The following is a 15,884-nucleotide window of genomic DNA, read 5'->3' as shown; positions in this document are numbered from 1 at the left end:
TATAATAAACTAGTAAACATTAAGTACTTGTTTCCCTGACACTTCTGTGAGTCATTCAGCAAATAAATTGAACCCAAGGAGGGGTTTGTGGGAACCCCAATTTGTAGCCAGTCAGTCAGAAGCACAGTACAGCAACCTGTGGATTGCAACTGGCATCAGAAGTTGGGGGGGGGACAGCTTGGGGGAACTGAGCCCTCAATCTAGGGGATCTGATGCTATCTCCAGGTAGACAGTGTCAGAACTGATTTGAATTGAAGGACATCCAGCTGTTGTCTGCTGCGGAATCAACTGTTTGCTTGGTGGGGAAAAAAATCTCTACACATTTGACCACAGAAGCTGTCTTCTGTGTTGCTGATTGTGCTGTGAGAGTAGAAGAAAAAGAGGGTATGTTTTTCTCACTTTAACAGGGAAGGAGGTACAAGCAGTGCCACGGGCCTACGCAGAGCATATCCAATATGATCCACAACCAGCAAGAAGCCCGGTGAGGCTGGTGTAGGGTGAGCAAGTAGTTGAGAGAAGAATGTGGGGCTCTTACTGGAGACCATGAATACTTTGGCTTTTACTCACAGTAAAATGGGAGGCCACTGGAAGGTTTTGAGCAGAGAGTAACTGTCTGACTTCAGGACTTCTGAATGTGGGGGGTCAGAGAAAGAGAGGACTGCAAGGCTTTTGGCTTGAACAACTGGAAGGATGGCTGCCATCAGCTGAGGTGGGGAAACCATGGGTGGAGCAGGACTGTGGAGGAAGATCAGTTCAGTTTTGGACATGTTATGTGTGAAGTGCCTGTTAAGATATATAAGTGGAGATAGCGAATAAGCAGCAGTTAGATACAGAAGTTTGAAGTTCCAGAGAGAGGCCTGGGCTGAAGATGTAAATATCAGCACGTAGATGGAATTTTAAGACATGTGCCTGGAGGAGATCACTGCATTCTAGGGCACTCTCAAGGCAAGAGGCTGTCAAATGCTATTGCCAGGTCAGGTAAGATGAATGAGAACTGACCATTGTATTTAGCAATATGAAGGCAGTCAGGGAGGAGACAGCAAGCAGAGAAACAGGGTAGTAGTTGGTGGGAAAAATGGGGTAAAGAGTTTTTGTTAAGATAGAAGATGTATGTATACCTTGCAATAAAATTTTTGCTTGCATAAAGTTTGATGCCTGTAAAGGAACAAACTTCACCCTCACAACCTTAGCTGACAAAGGAAAAAGTAGAGCTTAAACTCCTTTAGTCCTCCTATTGTCTTTCAGCAATAATTAGTGCAGAAAATTCCCTAAACAACCATATTCTAGAAATGAGACATATACATGTGCCATTATTATTAGAGTAAAATCTTGATTAACAGGAAGAGACCCAAATAAACTGGGTTTTAGTACTTCATATTAAGACAAGGCAAGAAATAAAAAAGACTACATATTAGTGTAAGCATTTAAGAATTTATATATAATCTATAACACTGTAAAAACAGTGGAAGTGAAAATGATGATCCAGAATCAAAACAAGTATTTTCAATATACTTTGTTACTAAAGCAAGAAAAGACATAAGTATATTTTAGAAAGAAATTATAAACAAAGGCTGACACCCTATATCAATTAAACAATGAATTCTCCAAGCAGCCCAACTAAATGAAGTGGGTTGGGGAAAGCAGGCTAGAGAAAAGCCACATGAGGACATGGACTTGGTCTCGTGACTACAGAGGTCCAGGACCGCCCTGCCCCTGAGCCGCATACTCCACATCCATCCTAGTCAATTTTTTCTCCTTCTCCAAGATAACTATGTCACATCTTCTCTCTCCTCTAACCACCAAACCTTGATCTCCCTCCCTCACACTCTGCTGATAACTTTACTTCTGATTCTAATTAAGAAAATTAGAAACATTAAAAGTGGGATTTCCCCAATCTCCCATCATAAAACCCACCCTCAGGTGCTCTGCCTGCTCTGTGACGACACTGAAATGCTGTCCTCATCTCCTCTGCCTTCCTAAGAGTTCGCTGCTCGGCTGGAGTCCTGCCTCTCTCCTACACCAGGAGTGTTCCCATCAACACACACACGCTGCCATAGCCAAAATGAATGGAAGCTACCGCCTTACGCTACATCTTTCTTTCTTTTTAGCTGCCCTCTTCTCTGCTTTCTACAGTAAAAGGTCTGGAGTGGTCTATACTCCATCTTCCCTTCCCTCCTCCCATTTTCTTCTGAACCACTTAATGAGGTTTTTACTTCCATCGCACCGAAATTGCTTTTGTCAAAAACCTCTAGATAACCAAATCCAGAGGTCAAGTCTTACTTCCGCTATCAGAAGCATTTGACAGTTGACTCCTCCCTTTCTGAAAACATTCTCTTCACCTGGACACTGAGACTCCACTCTCTCAGGTCTCCTAACTCACTGGCCACTTTTTCTCCATATCCTTCATGGGTTTCTCCTCCTCTTACAGGATGTCCAGCACTCCATGCTCAGACAGCAGTCCTCATTCTTCAGGAGACAGCGTCAAATTTCATGGCTTTCAACATCATCTATGCAGCAATGACCCAAATTTCTATTTCAGACTCATATTATACAACCACTTGGTCTACATGTCACTTGAACATCTACACAGACATCTCAAACTTAGTATGTCTGTAATGGGACTTCTGTTTGCTCTTCCAAACTGGTTTCTTTCTGTTCTGCCTATCTTAGTAAAAGTCAACATCCAATTGCTTAGGATTCTTCATTTTCTTGTATGGCTGACAAACAAGTCTTGTTGGTTCTATCCTCAAAATATCCCACAACTCCAGAGTTTTCAACCATGCAGACCCCACTACTTTAAGATACCAGCATCTACTGCTGGATCACCAATAGTGGGACCACTCCTCACTGTTTCTACTTCTGCCCCCATCTCTCCTCCCAATATACACATAGACTAGTCTCCATACAGCAGCTACAGTAATCCTTTAGAAATATTAATCATTGTCATGTCTCTTATTCTGTTCAAAACACTCCAATTAATTCTTAAAATGAAAAAAAAAGTAGGGACGGATAAAACAAGATTAACAAAATTGGTATAATTATTAAAGCTAGGTGATAGTATGATGGGTACACAAGGCTTCAGTACACTCTACTCTCTATTTTGGGTACACTTGAAAATTTCTAATAGAAAGGTTTAAAGAAAAAAAAATCACCAATAGCTTTCCATCACACTTAAGATAAAATCCAAATGTCTTGCCACAGCTAAAAAAGGCAGCACAGGGCCATCCAGCTCACGCCTAGCTGCCTGACCTCTCTTTGGCTCCTCTACTCTCAGGCAGGCTACCTGCTTCCAATCTTCCACAACACAGACACATGGCCAGGACTGTTACAGCTGCTGTGCCCTCCACCTCCAGTGCCCTTTCTCTTCTCTCTCCTACTGGTCAAAAAGGCACACTCTTTGAACTTTTACTAAGGTCTGTGCTCAAAAGTAACCTCCCCAAAGAGGCTGTACCATCCTATCAAAAATGGCCATCATCTCACCATTCTCTGTCCCCTTATTCTGTTCCATTTTTCTTCTCAGCATTTATCACAACCAAAAAGCATGTACCTATTGTCCATCTCCCTTATCAAAATGAAGCTCCATGAAAATACACTTACGTCTTATTCACCACTCTATTACTAGAGCCTCCAAAAGTGCCACCATACATGTTCTAATATTTGTAAATTAATGAATGGATGTGATGTCATTACAGTTATCACCGACTATACTAAATGGCAAGAAAAACTCCCCCTCCCCCCATGGATGGCCCTTTGGGGGATCTGAATCATTGACCTTGGTGCTTGGTGTAATCAGCACTGTGCTCTAACCAAGTGAGCCCTAAGAAGAACTTTTTGGATTATACATTCAATGATGTTATTTTACAAAGGAGTAATCAATATTCACACTGAATATCTATGCTAATGGAACAGTTGCTCCTAACAAAAATAAATATTATCAAAAGTTAGAACTTACTGGTGTGAGCTGTTGAGAATTTAACAACTGCTGAAATTGCTGTTGATGAATAAGTATTTGTCTTTGCTGGTCAGAAAATAATCCTAGTCCTGAGGCACTGAAAAATGATTAAAATTCTTACTTTCTACTATATACCTTTAATTTTTTTTTTTCCAAAAAGTAAAAGACAACTTTTCAATTTGAAGTTTAATAAATTAACAAATTTACACTTTGAAAACAATTACGTACAGATTTTTTTTCTCTCTCTATATATGTGCATGTATAAAGCTAAACAAGGATTCACACTGTCAAGAAATGTTTTGTTTTTCTTTTATTATACACCAAATAAGCACTAACTTATTTTCTGGATTAGAATTTACATGTGTTTTTAAAACAAGCATATGTAATATTTTTAATTATTTAAGGATCATTTAACCCACACTAAGTAACACATATTTAAAACAAAGAAAGAATCTAAGCATACTCCTAATGGATTTGACCTAACCTTTTTTTAATGGTCTCAATGGCCATAAAATTAAGCACCAATGTAAAGAGAGACAGAAAAAATAGCTTACTAGTAGTACCCACTGCAAATACCTTTAAAATTATCTATTCCCCAAAAGTATGTTTAACAACAACATAGCTTTAGTCCCCTTATTTTGAATGCACATTCAAATGAAATTCCAATACAATGAAACCAGTGAGTCTCACTTCCTGGAAATTCAAGATAAATATTTGATCTTCATCCTGTATCAAAATCTTTGATTAGAAAGTTGACAAAATCACATAGTTGAATTTTAAGAAATATTCACATGTAATCTCCACTAAAATATTGCCTTCAGAATTTATGATACACGAATGCAAATACAAGGGAATAAGAAAAATAAACACTTAAAAATAAATATCACAGATCAAGACTGAAATTTTCAGCACAGAATATATTTAATGCTTTGTTACTTAAGGTGATTTAATTTTGTTTTAGTCTGAATTACTCAAGTTTCAAAAATAAGTATACTCTGGGTATAATATACATAGTTTAAAAGTTTTGGTAGATTCTGGGCCGAGCCCGTGGTGCACTCGTGAGAGTGCGGCGCTGGGAGCGCAGCGACGCTCCCGCCGCGGGTTCGGATCCTATATAGGAATGGCTGGTGCGCTCACTGGCTGAGTGCTGGTCACGAAAAAGACAAAAAAAAAAAAAAGTTTTGGTAGATTCTATACTCTTAGAATACATTTTCTTAGAACACATTAAAAATCCCAATGTAAAGTGTGGACAACACTGGTACTATGTTGCACTAAAAAATCTGAAACATTTTTAAATAGGTTTCTTACCTGTTAGTCAGTGTAGCTGGCATTGGATGTGTTGCATTAGGTGGTACAGTTGTATGGGTGAGGGGGGCAGAGTTTTGGGATATTGAGACAGGGGTCTGAATAACCCCATTTAAAGCTCCTACAATGCCATTAATTGCCAGTTGGTTACCTGGCAAAGTTCCAATGATTCCACCCACTGCAGACACGGCAGGAATGGTGGATGTTACAGTCTGCATTCCACTAGCTAGCGCCCCCACTGCCACGCCATTGACCTGCTGAACTCCACTAACTCCTGAGCCTGGCTGAGCTGGACTCTGCCCAGCAGGAGGTGGAGTGGAAAGAGCTGATGAACTGCTGGTGCTTTGTCCACTGGACGTTAAGTCCTAATATAAGAAAGAATAGAAAGAACACAGCAAAACTGTTTAGAACTATTTTAAACCATTTGATGTAATATACTATTGCTAACAAGTGAAACACAAATGAAAATAACCACAGAAAAATTACCTGATTTAATACAGGAAGAGAATTATCAGGTAAAAAGCTGTTTCCTATATGAGGGCTCTTACTGCTGTTCAAGGAATCAGTAGTAGGAGCTAAAATTTAAAAAAAAAAGAAAGAAACCTATTTACCCTGTTAAATTACATTATGTATAAGATTAAAAGGCTTACTTAAAAGCTTATGCTAAAGCCCATGTTAAAAACACTTAAATATTAACTCTTGTTATTCCTAAGACCAGTTTAAATAGGAAAAAAATCTGTATCTCTATTGAATACCATAGCTTTTAATCAATAACAAGATCATTACACATTTAAATAAATTTTACCATTAAATTATGTACTAGAGAAGTTAGAGCAAATTCAAGTCGATCACTTAACAGGATCCTTTATGCCCTTCAAAAATAACCTATCATTCCTTTTCAACATCTTCATGTAACTGGTGATCAGTTATTACTCACTTATTATCCAAATGACATTGAAAGTCTATCCTATGTTGCTTAGGTACAAAATAAAAATCTTCATACGTACCTGTCTGTGTTGAAAATGCATGTATTTGATGAGACGGACTAGGATTTGTTGTTATTGTTGGAAAAGGCACTGAGAGCTGTGCATTTAATAACTGAAGTCGTTCCTTTTTGGCAGTCAAGTTTTTAATTTGTTCCTCTAATCTTCGATTTTCAACTTGAAGTTGGTGTAATGACTTCAGCATTCCTAAAACTAGCAAACGTTTGGATGCTTTTTAATAAAGACAAGCCCACACATGCAAGAGTAAGTATTTTATGAACATAGTGTCAAATAACCTTAGAAATAAGTTAAAACAGAAGAGCAGAAACTCTGTAAAATATGTTTTAATGATTAAGTTTTACTCCTAAATTTAGATAGAAATGTCATATTTATATTTGTATGTATATAAGCATAAAGGGAAATTGTTCCTAGATGTACCTTCTGGAAGTTTTGTTGCCACATACCAAAAAAATACCCACCAGGTTCAGGTAATTTCCCTTCTCAAGAAAAACAATGACAACATTTTATTTCTATCAAAATAAAAGCCTAATTAAATTAAATTAAAGCGCCTTCCAGGATTTTTCACTGAAGTCATATTTACAGTAGGTAAGGATCGTGCCGACATCTCTTACCGCAACAAAGAGCACAGTTTTGTTTGTTGCTCTGTTTACACTAAGCATGCCATCAGACAGAAACCTGGCAGGATGCCTCCAATTCCCACTGCTCAGCATGTTGCTCCCCAGATCCTCCAGCAGGGAGCGCTGTGTGTGCACCTGAGACACCTCTCCCCATTCTCAGAGAAAGGCACATCATCTGTAAACAGGCTGACTTTCTGTCCTGCCCCATCACCTCAAATCCTGTCTCAATTCCTTCCCTGACTTGGACCTCCCAACTGACAACACAGCGTTGTTGTTAGGCCACAGTGAGGGACATTTTTAAAATTCTATGTATTAAAAAGTTGAATTTATTTAACATGACCCCAGGGCCTTCAGAAAACACAACTCTACTGGTACAGACACATAATGGTCATTTCCCAAGGATTTAACTTTTATCCCTTCTCTTCAAGATCCCACAAAGAAACCCTTAGTGTGCCCAAATGAGATGCAATAAGACTAAGCTAAACCTGTCCTCCAGCTATCAAGTTTAAAGGATTATCCCGGCATGAATTTCCTCACAATTAGCATTTTTTGTCAGGGCACCATTCATAAAAATACCAATTTATGGAACTTGGGAAACTAACAATAAGCAAATGTTTTAATAAAATAAAGCAGCAAAAGTTTACATCCCCAAATGATGAAAACCACCATTTTCCCCCAAAATCATATATCCTTAACACGAGGCCACTTCCCTAGCTAACTGCCACCTGTTAACTCTGCTCTTTTTTGGCATTTTTCACCTCTTAGGCCCTAATACTTAAAACAGTAAAGATACTAAATATATATATATACACACGCATAACATATATAATTTAATAAATATATGATAAACATAATATATACTAATTATATATAATCTAATAATTTTCCTCTTCCAAACTGTAAAATTAAGATAGTTGGCCATATAAATTTTTTAAAATAAATTCTCTAGAGGTGAGCAAATTTTCTTCAAACAGTTAAGCTAAGAGAAGACAGAGCTCATGTATTTTAGTAAACTGATAAGAATAAAATAAAATGAAGAATCGAAGTACCAATATTATAACAATTATAAACAATAACCAGTTAACAGGCCACACTTTATATGAGCCAGGCAGTGTTCTTTACATTTTTCATGTCAGTCCTCACAACAATCCTATGACATAGGTATATTATTCCTAATTCTACAAATAGGAGACAAAAGAACTTTAGGAAACTTGCCAAAGACCAAATTGTTAATAAAAGGTAAAGACAGGACTCAAATCCAAGCAGTAACACCAAAGAATCTGTTCTATTAAACCACTCTATTACACTTTCTTACCCATATTACTTTAAGTGTATATCATAATTTTATTACTATTCCGGACAAAAAGTGACTTCTGTCTCCGTCTGCCTATCTGTTCGACCATCCATCCATCCATCCATCTTTATTTAAAGACAAGAAAAGAAATACTTACTGTCACTAGGAGTACCCTGTTCTAATAAAAATTGCTGTCCTTCACTCCACTGCCTCTCCAAAAGCTGTTCTATGCTGGATGCTACTGGAGGCAAATTTTCCAAGCTGTTGTTGCCTGGCTGATCATAGCGAATCTGTAAGCTGCTTACAGGGGATCTGTTGAAAACATTAATTCTCATATTAAAAAGAAGAGGAATGCTTTTAAGGAGAGTGCATTGAAGTTTCTTACCTTATGCTGACCTCTTTTTCTGTACAAGTTTTCTAACACCAGGCTGCTTATGCCAGAAGTATCAGGTTCCTGGATTTATAAAACCATAATCTACCCTAAAATTGAGCAATTATCATTCTTCCTCCCCAAATTATAAAATCAAGGGAATAGCTGGCCATATAGATAATTAAAAACCACTAGAAAATATAAACACAACACCAAAAATCTCTGAAATAGGCTGTAAAAGAACGTGGTATGGCTTTTCAAGATAAAAGTGGGAAAGACAAGGTTAGAGAAACTAACTTGCAAGAAAAGAGTTCCATCATTCTGCCTCAAAATACATGCTACCAGAATAAAGTTTTACAATTTATAATACTGTGGAAGACACGTGAATTTACAATCAACAAAATCTCAAATATCCCTAAAAAGGAGTTTTTAACAATTTCAAAGCAGCCTTTTGTTATAAATTCAAAATTACTTATTTTCAAGTATTTTCAGTATTAAGAGACATTATTAAGACCAAAGCAATTTTTATTTGAGACCTTTATATAAATGTTTCTAAAATGTCTTAGATCTGTATTTCAAATGATAATCACTCAGTTCTTCCAGAACAAATGCTACTTAAGATGAACATGCAATGCTCTCTCATCCACTTTTTGTTTTAAATTAGTAAATGTGGCCATTTCTGGTCTCCAGCCTCCATTCTAACATAATACATTAGTAAAAACTTTAAAGTTCTAGAAATGTTTATACATAATTATATCACATGATCTTCACAACAACCTAGTGAGAACTCAAAACCTAGTTTACTGGCTCCATTTTCAAGTGAGGAAACAAGAGACTTTAGTGATTTGTCCAAAGACACAATGTTGGTAAATGTCAGAGCTGGGGCTACCACTCAGGTCTTCTAATAACCCACTGGAGTTCTTGCCACTGCCTTTAATATGCTTCTCTAACAAAAATCTCTTTAAACGAGTAGTTAAACAAATAGGGCTTTTCATTCCACACATACACATTACGTGCTACATGCGGTTGGCCACCCCTCTCCAAACAGTACATAATGCCAGGATAACTTAGGCTATTACATTTCAGGCTGATTTTTAAAGTTAGAAATATATGCTAAAAATAATTTAGTGCCATTTACGGTGTTAAGTCCCATTTAACTAATTATAAAAAAGAAGAAAAAAACCCTACACTGAAGCATAATAGCACTAAGGGATTTTGAAAAATTTCTGGGTGGCTTGTGTGATATTTTAAGTTTAAAAAGGGACACAGAAAAGCTTCTTCCACCAAACATATGAGCAAAAATACATTAACTTTCTTTTTTGAAAAGAAAAATAAAATAATATAGAAGTAATCACAACATAAAATGCAACTAATCAGATAATTTTATCCTCATTTCCTAAGAAGGGATATTTTTCTATAGAGTTCAATCAGGATTATGTAGGAAAAAAGCACTACTAGATATACCATTAGAACACAGTAAAATTAGAGGTTATTAGACTAATCTCCATAATGATAAAGATGTTCCTTAATAGACACTCCCCAAATACATTAACAACACAGCAACAGTGATATTCACAGTTTGTCATCACGTAAAAATTTAAATTTTTAATTGAATTTCTCCAATACTTGAAAAAAAGACCCTAGAATGGGCTTTTTCCTCCTGCTCTCCATTCTCCCCCAGTCTAATACCATGCTTGAGGCAGAGTTTACAACAAAATTAGAGAAAACAAACAAGAAGGTAGAGTTGAAAAGGTGGAATAAAATTAATAAAAAGACACCCATCACTAAAGTTCTATAAACTGACACAATATACCATACCACCACTCTCCCCATTTAGAACAGAAGGAATTGTAGTTCTATAACCTCACATTAATAAATTACATATTAATATATGGTACCTGAATGTTGTCATAAAATATGTAAGATAATCTCACAAAGCATGGGATACATTTGCTATATATTCTGATTCAAATAATTTCAGAACTAGAAGGATTTTAGATACCTACCACAAAAGCTTCATTTACTGAATTAGGAATAGAGACTAAGAGGTTAAGTGCATTGACCACAACAGAGCTAAAACTGAAACCCAAAGCTGAAAGTGTTGCATTTCCAGCTTCAAGAGATTTTAAGACTATCTTATGACCAAAAATAATTACCCAAATCAATGCATTAATAGTACCAGCAGCTGATTATACAAATGAGAAATATAAGAGCTCAAATTGATTGGAAACCTAAGAAAAATATTGCTTTTAGCTTAGAAATCTAATCATGTATTTAAATTAATATTCAAATTAATTTAGAATCATTTTTCTTGAGTGTCTAGACATGCTTCTTATCTATAGAATGCTTTTATGGCCTCACAAATGTACACTCTACTGATACGAGATAACAAAGTTTCCAAATCTCAAAATGTTTCTTTTAGCCTATACTTGGCAGTGTAAATAGTGCTTACCGTGGTGAGAGACTTTCTTGGGGTGAGCTTCCTCTGCCAACTAGGCTGCGGCTATTGTCTCCAAGATCTTGATCTGCAGTGCAAATATTTCAGAGCTGATAAAATGACTCTCACTAGATAAGAGGTCTTAAGCTCTTGCCCTGATTTTTCCTAAAACATACATTAAACCTTTACCACTGTTTTTGCAGTTACTATGAAACTAGAAGATCTAGCATGTTGCTAGTTTAGAATTGCTGAACTGTGGCATGTAAGGCGTTGTCCCTACACGTTTTTGTGGGTGTAGAAGGCCATGGATTATGTTCTGTTCTTTCATTCCTTTCAATTTTACAGCACAGAAGCGTGGTTTGCATTTGCAGTACCCTCCCCTCAGCCACTTTTAATTTCTACGGTTAAAGTAATGAATCACAGCTGTGGACAGCTAATCTGTATGCTTATCACAGCAAATCCCTATGCTTTGTATTTTTTAACACTTTGCATCCCAAGACAAGTCATAAAACACATTTACATAGAGCCACACAGCAAGACTAAAATTATATGTTACATGGATCTTCGCAACAATAATAAAATTACATATAACATTAAATTTCCAAATTGATAAAAACAAGTAGGAATGCAGAATTCCGTATTTAAAATAAAATTTAATTCTTCAAAATACTTCTTAGGTAATACCGAATATCTCTGCTTGCAAAGTAACTTGTATTTCCCCTGCAGTGAGTTCCTTATAGAATCACCCTATCTGGCCTCTTTCAAGGTTGTCCTCCCCTGATTCTGAGTCAGGTAACCTCTGACCCTTAAAGGGTAAAGACATGACTGATCCCTTCTTGGTGAACTGCTAAACCCATTCCCTTCCCCCAAACAGGCATGACTACTTGGACATGTCAACAAATCCTTAAGGATGGAATGAAACAAAGCAAATCCAGTGGCTCATTAAAACAGTACAAGAGGCAAATGCTACAAAATGTCAACTGGTAAAAATTCACAGGGTTACTAAACACTGTAGAAATTCTCTAACAGGATTTTTTTTAACCAAGTTTGTGTAATGCAATTTCATGAATTATGCAAATAAAGGTTTAGGCTATTCACAGAAAAGCCCAGTGTTATGTTACTTTCATTGCATAGAACTGAGAACTGAACACATCAATCACAAAAGTCACAGGAGACATTGTTGCATTCCTGCGTGCTGATGGCTCTGCTTAAACATTTAAATTACAGACAGTATAAAATGCACATCACTATTTTACAGTACAGCATACTATTTGCTTCCAACTGTAATTCTTTTTGTTTTTTAAAATTGTAAATCCACAATTTATAATCGTATAAATTTATAGGGGACAAAGTAACATGATTTACAAATACAATGTAGAATAATTAAATCAAGCTAGTCAACATATCCACCACCTCAAATACTTAACATTTTCCAACTGTGATTCTTTTGGTTAAAAGAAAAGAAAGGGACAATCCTATATTAACCACACCCCTTGACTTTTTCAAATAAAATAAGCCAACGGGGAAAATTACACTGGGAGAGAAGAGAATTTTAGAATTTAATAATTCTTGAAAACTTACCTGTTTGATTGTTTTCAGACTGAGCTATAAGAGCTGCCACTGATGAATTTGGATTTAATCTATTGCCATACATATGAGATGGTGCCTGACTAAGAGAAGATCCAGATAGGGTATTTGCCTAAATGAAAAGAATTATAATGATAAATTAATTATATTTGAAAATATCTCAATGTTTTTTTCTCTTAACAGAGCTAGTAACTATTCTCTCCAACTTAAGAATACAAACAATTCCTGACTTTCTGAAAAGAAAATTTCATTTTTACTTATCTTACCATTCCAATACGTCAATTTTTGAAATGTTACATAACAACAACAACAAAAAAGTACTGACACATTCAAAGTTAACTATTCCTGTTTATAATTTTTGGAGTATCTAGTCAACACAAAATCCAGAGACATGGTAACCATGTGGACATACGACTTATTTAATCTTATTAAACCATTTATAAAATAAAGGCAGGTAGACAACAGATGTCTAACAAATGCTTCAATCTCTTACATCATAAACTGGCTAAGGAGGTCAAAAGGTCTAACTTCTACTTCCAGTATTTTAATTACACAAAGCCATTTTCCATTGCTTAACTCTGTCATTAGTAAAATCTGCACACTATTTTGTTACCTCCTATTCTGATAGACTTGGAAGCCTGCTGCTTTTTGTTTTGTTTTGTTTTTATTTTTAAAGAAAGCAAACAGGCATCACAAGTATATTTTCTATGCAATGTAGGGCTCAACGAATCACAGCTATACCCTGACCCCATATAAGGCACTGTCTTCTTGGCAGGAAGCCAGCTCTACTAACTGAAGAGCTCGTCCAAAGTTTGTAATTCATTCATGTTGCTAACCACAATTCTGAAGGCCTCTACTGGGACCTGTGCCAAACAAGCGAAAATGAACCCTTAAACAGATGAAGCTAAGGAGGCTGGCCAAAGTATTGCGTAATACAATGTAATAAAAAAGCCTTCTTTGATGTGCATGCTCTCTCCTACTTTCCAAGAATATTATAACTTTAAAATGTAGTATCTTGGAAGCAAATCTCTTGTACACAAAATACTGGTACTCACAGAAGGCTATTACTGGCTTGAAATAATTCTCAGATTTAACAGAACCACAAATTTTAAGGTAGATTTATTCGTCTTTTCCTGAATGAAGTCAAACTTAAGCTTTTATAAAATGAAATCATTGCACAGTTATTTCAGAACAAAATTCTTAAAAATAACTTCAAAGAAATGAAGCACTTCTAAAATAAAGAAGTTAAATAACAGCAGACCAAAGATGTGAGACATTTTGACATGTACAACTGGACACAAAAGACGAATAGTAGTTATAACAAGCAAAATATTACAGAGAATAAACTGTACTTCTGGATAGACTCATATCCTGACATAATATCTTGGCCTTTAGCCAACTTACTAAGCATAAAAAATGTAGTTTTACAACTCACAGAAATAAACTCCGTGATGCAGAATCCTATCCTTGCTTTCAATTGTTTCAAAGGGAATAGTTCATACTTTAATGTGTAAAATCAATCTATCAAATTCTGAGTTTAATTTTTCCTCTTATTAAAGATATGCATACAAAGTCAATAACTTTGTACTCTAAAGTCCTATTTAACAATCAATTAGCCCCCTGTAAAAGGTAAGTCTTAATTTCAACCTAAAGATCACAGTGGACACTTACCAAGTATTTAGTGGCACAGGATACATAAAACAGGATTCATAAAGAAAAACCAGATGTTACCAGTCCCACGTGTTAAAGTCTCAGCTACCTAATACTTAAAAAAAAAATGCCTTTCACAGAGCCAATTTACCCTTACTCTAGACACAATTCTAAGCAGATCAACTAAGCACATATCAGATTATAAGTGGAAAATTAATTCGGAGGAGGAAGAAAAAGTAATATCTTAAGACAGTTTGTTGGCAGCAAGAAGTAACAGTTGACACAGCAAGAGAAGACAGAAAATATGAGTTAGTGAGCACACATTACAGAGTGCTGGTGGGGTGGTCTTCAAAAAGCATGTGCCTCTAGATTCCTTAGCACCTTCAAAGCAAGGAAACATCCTCAGCCTTTTGACTCTCCTTTTTCACACGGTTGTCTATGTTACATAGGGCTAAATCATAACTAATAATATACCAGTTGGAGTAGCTTTTTAGTTTCAATTATCAGTCTCATGAACTGCCTTACTCTATTGATAAGTATCAAAAGATCCAACTCATGAGAAATGCACTTTTTTTTAGGAAAGTTTCCTTCTGCCAAGGGCTGTATATTTATCCTCACTAGCTTCAAATTTCAGAGGGTGACATTTTCTTGATCTAGTCTCCAAATTGTCTTAGTTTCCCTATCACCCATTAGGCCCACTATACTAAAGATCAAAATAGAAAGCAGTAGAGCATAATAACTGATTTGCATAATGACTATCATCAGAAAGAAGTATCTTTAGCATATTCCAAAGCAGGAAAGTATATATTTTTAATAGGTGGCTGGCAAAAGTTAAAATAATAATAATAATAGCAAACTAAAATGGGAATACTATCTTAAATGACCAATTTCCCAAACTGGATGGATGGCTAAAAAATATCTAGTAGTTGTTTTTCTTTTTTTCAAAATTATTACATTTATCTAAATAAGAAACTTTCAAAGATAAATAAAAACAAGTTATTAATTTTACCAGATAGTGCTATTTCGGTATATTAAAGTATCTAAACCACTCTACATTAATTTCTGCTGGAAAACTCATGAGTAGGTAACATGAGTTACCAATAACTCTACAAATGTGTCACCGCTTAGCCAATACTTCTGAAGTAATGTTTGAAATGGTTAATGCTGGGAACCTTTGATGACCCTATCTGTTGGCATCTCCAGGCCAGGAAACGTCCACAGTTTAGAGAAAAGAACCCACAACTTAGTAACAGAGAAGATGGATAAGTGAGAGATCAGGGAAAAGAAAGATGACTTACTGAAAAGAGTACACAAGTAGTGTTTGGCATTTTGTAGACTCAAATTTCTTTGTTGTCATTAATAAGTGAAAGCTCACTAAGATTCAGGGGCATGGAACAAAGTCCATGTTTACCTAAAGAAATAAGAGTTATGAAGCATAAAGGGCACTGAAAGTATTTATATAAAAGAAATCTGGAACAAAGAATAAAGGAAACATTAACATACACACACTTCTCTAAAGCATACTTTGGACATGGATTTTAAAAAGTGCATTGAAAGCAGATTACTAATGTACCATAAATCTGCTTCAGAAAATCTGGTATGAAAACTAGAACAGAAATTCTTTTTGCAACAAAGTACCTACCTTATGACATTTCAATTTTATCCTTG

The 15,884-nt window shown here is 35.8% G+C and overlaps 1 protein-coding gene across 12 annotated transcripts in view; it reads right to left on the bottom strand.

Moving 5' to 3' along the window:
* Window positions 1-15,884, bottom strand: part of MLLT10 (MLLT10 histone lysine methyltransferase DOT1L cofactor) — a 223,698-nt gene that overhangs the window by 4,897 nt on the left and 202,917 nt on the right. For 10 of the 12 annotated variants that reach the window (XR_010023857.1, XR_010023858.1, XM_063099795.1 and 7 more), the window contains 7 exons: window positions 12,561-12,678; window positions 10,995-11,067; window positions 8,330-8,484; window positions 6,265-6,453; window positions 5,744-5,832; window positions 5,261-5,622; window positions 3,953-4,049 (listed from right to left, as the gene is read on the bottom strand). Coding sequence is in view for 9 of the 12 variants with exons in the window: in XM_063099795.1 (XP_062955865.1) it covers window positions 3,953-4,049; window positions 5,261-5,622; window positions 5,744-5,832; window positions 6,265-6,453; window positions 8,330-8,484; window positions 10,995-11,067; window positions 12,561-12,678 (1,083 nt within the window). In the remaining 3 variants the exon portion in view is untranslated. Of the gene's footprint in view, window positions 1-567; window positions 784-3,952; window positions 4,050-5,260; window positions 5,623-5,743; window positions 5,833-6,264; window positions 6,454-8,329; window positions 8,485-10,994; window positions 11,068-12,560; window positions 12,679-15,884 lie in introns of all 12 variants that reach the window. The other 2 variants (XR_010023859.1, XM_063099800.1) reach the window with 2 other exon arrangements.

The sequence above is a fragment of the Cynocephalus volans genome, chromosome 6 (assembly GCF_027409185.1).
Source record: "Cynocephalus volans isolate mCynVol1 chromosome 6, mCynVol1.pri, whole genome shotgun sequence".
NCBI lineage: Eukaryota > Metazoa > Chordata > Mammalia > Dermoptera > Cynocephalidae > Cynocephalus > Cynocephalus volans.
The sequence above is the reverse complement of the archived record's forward strand: the minus strand, read 5'-3'. Positions and strand labels throughout refer to the sequence as shown.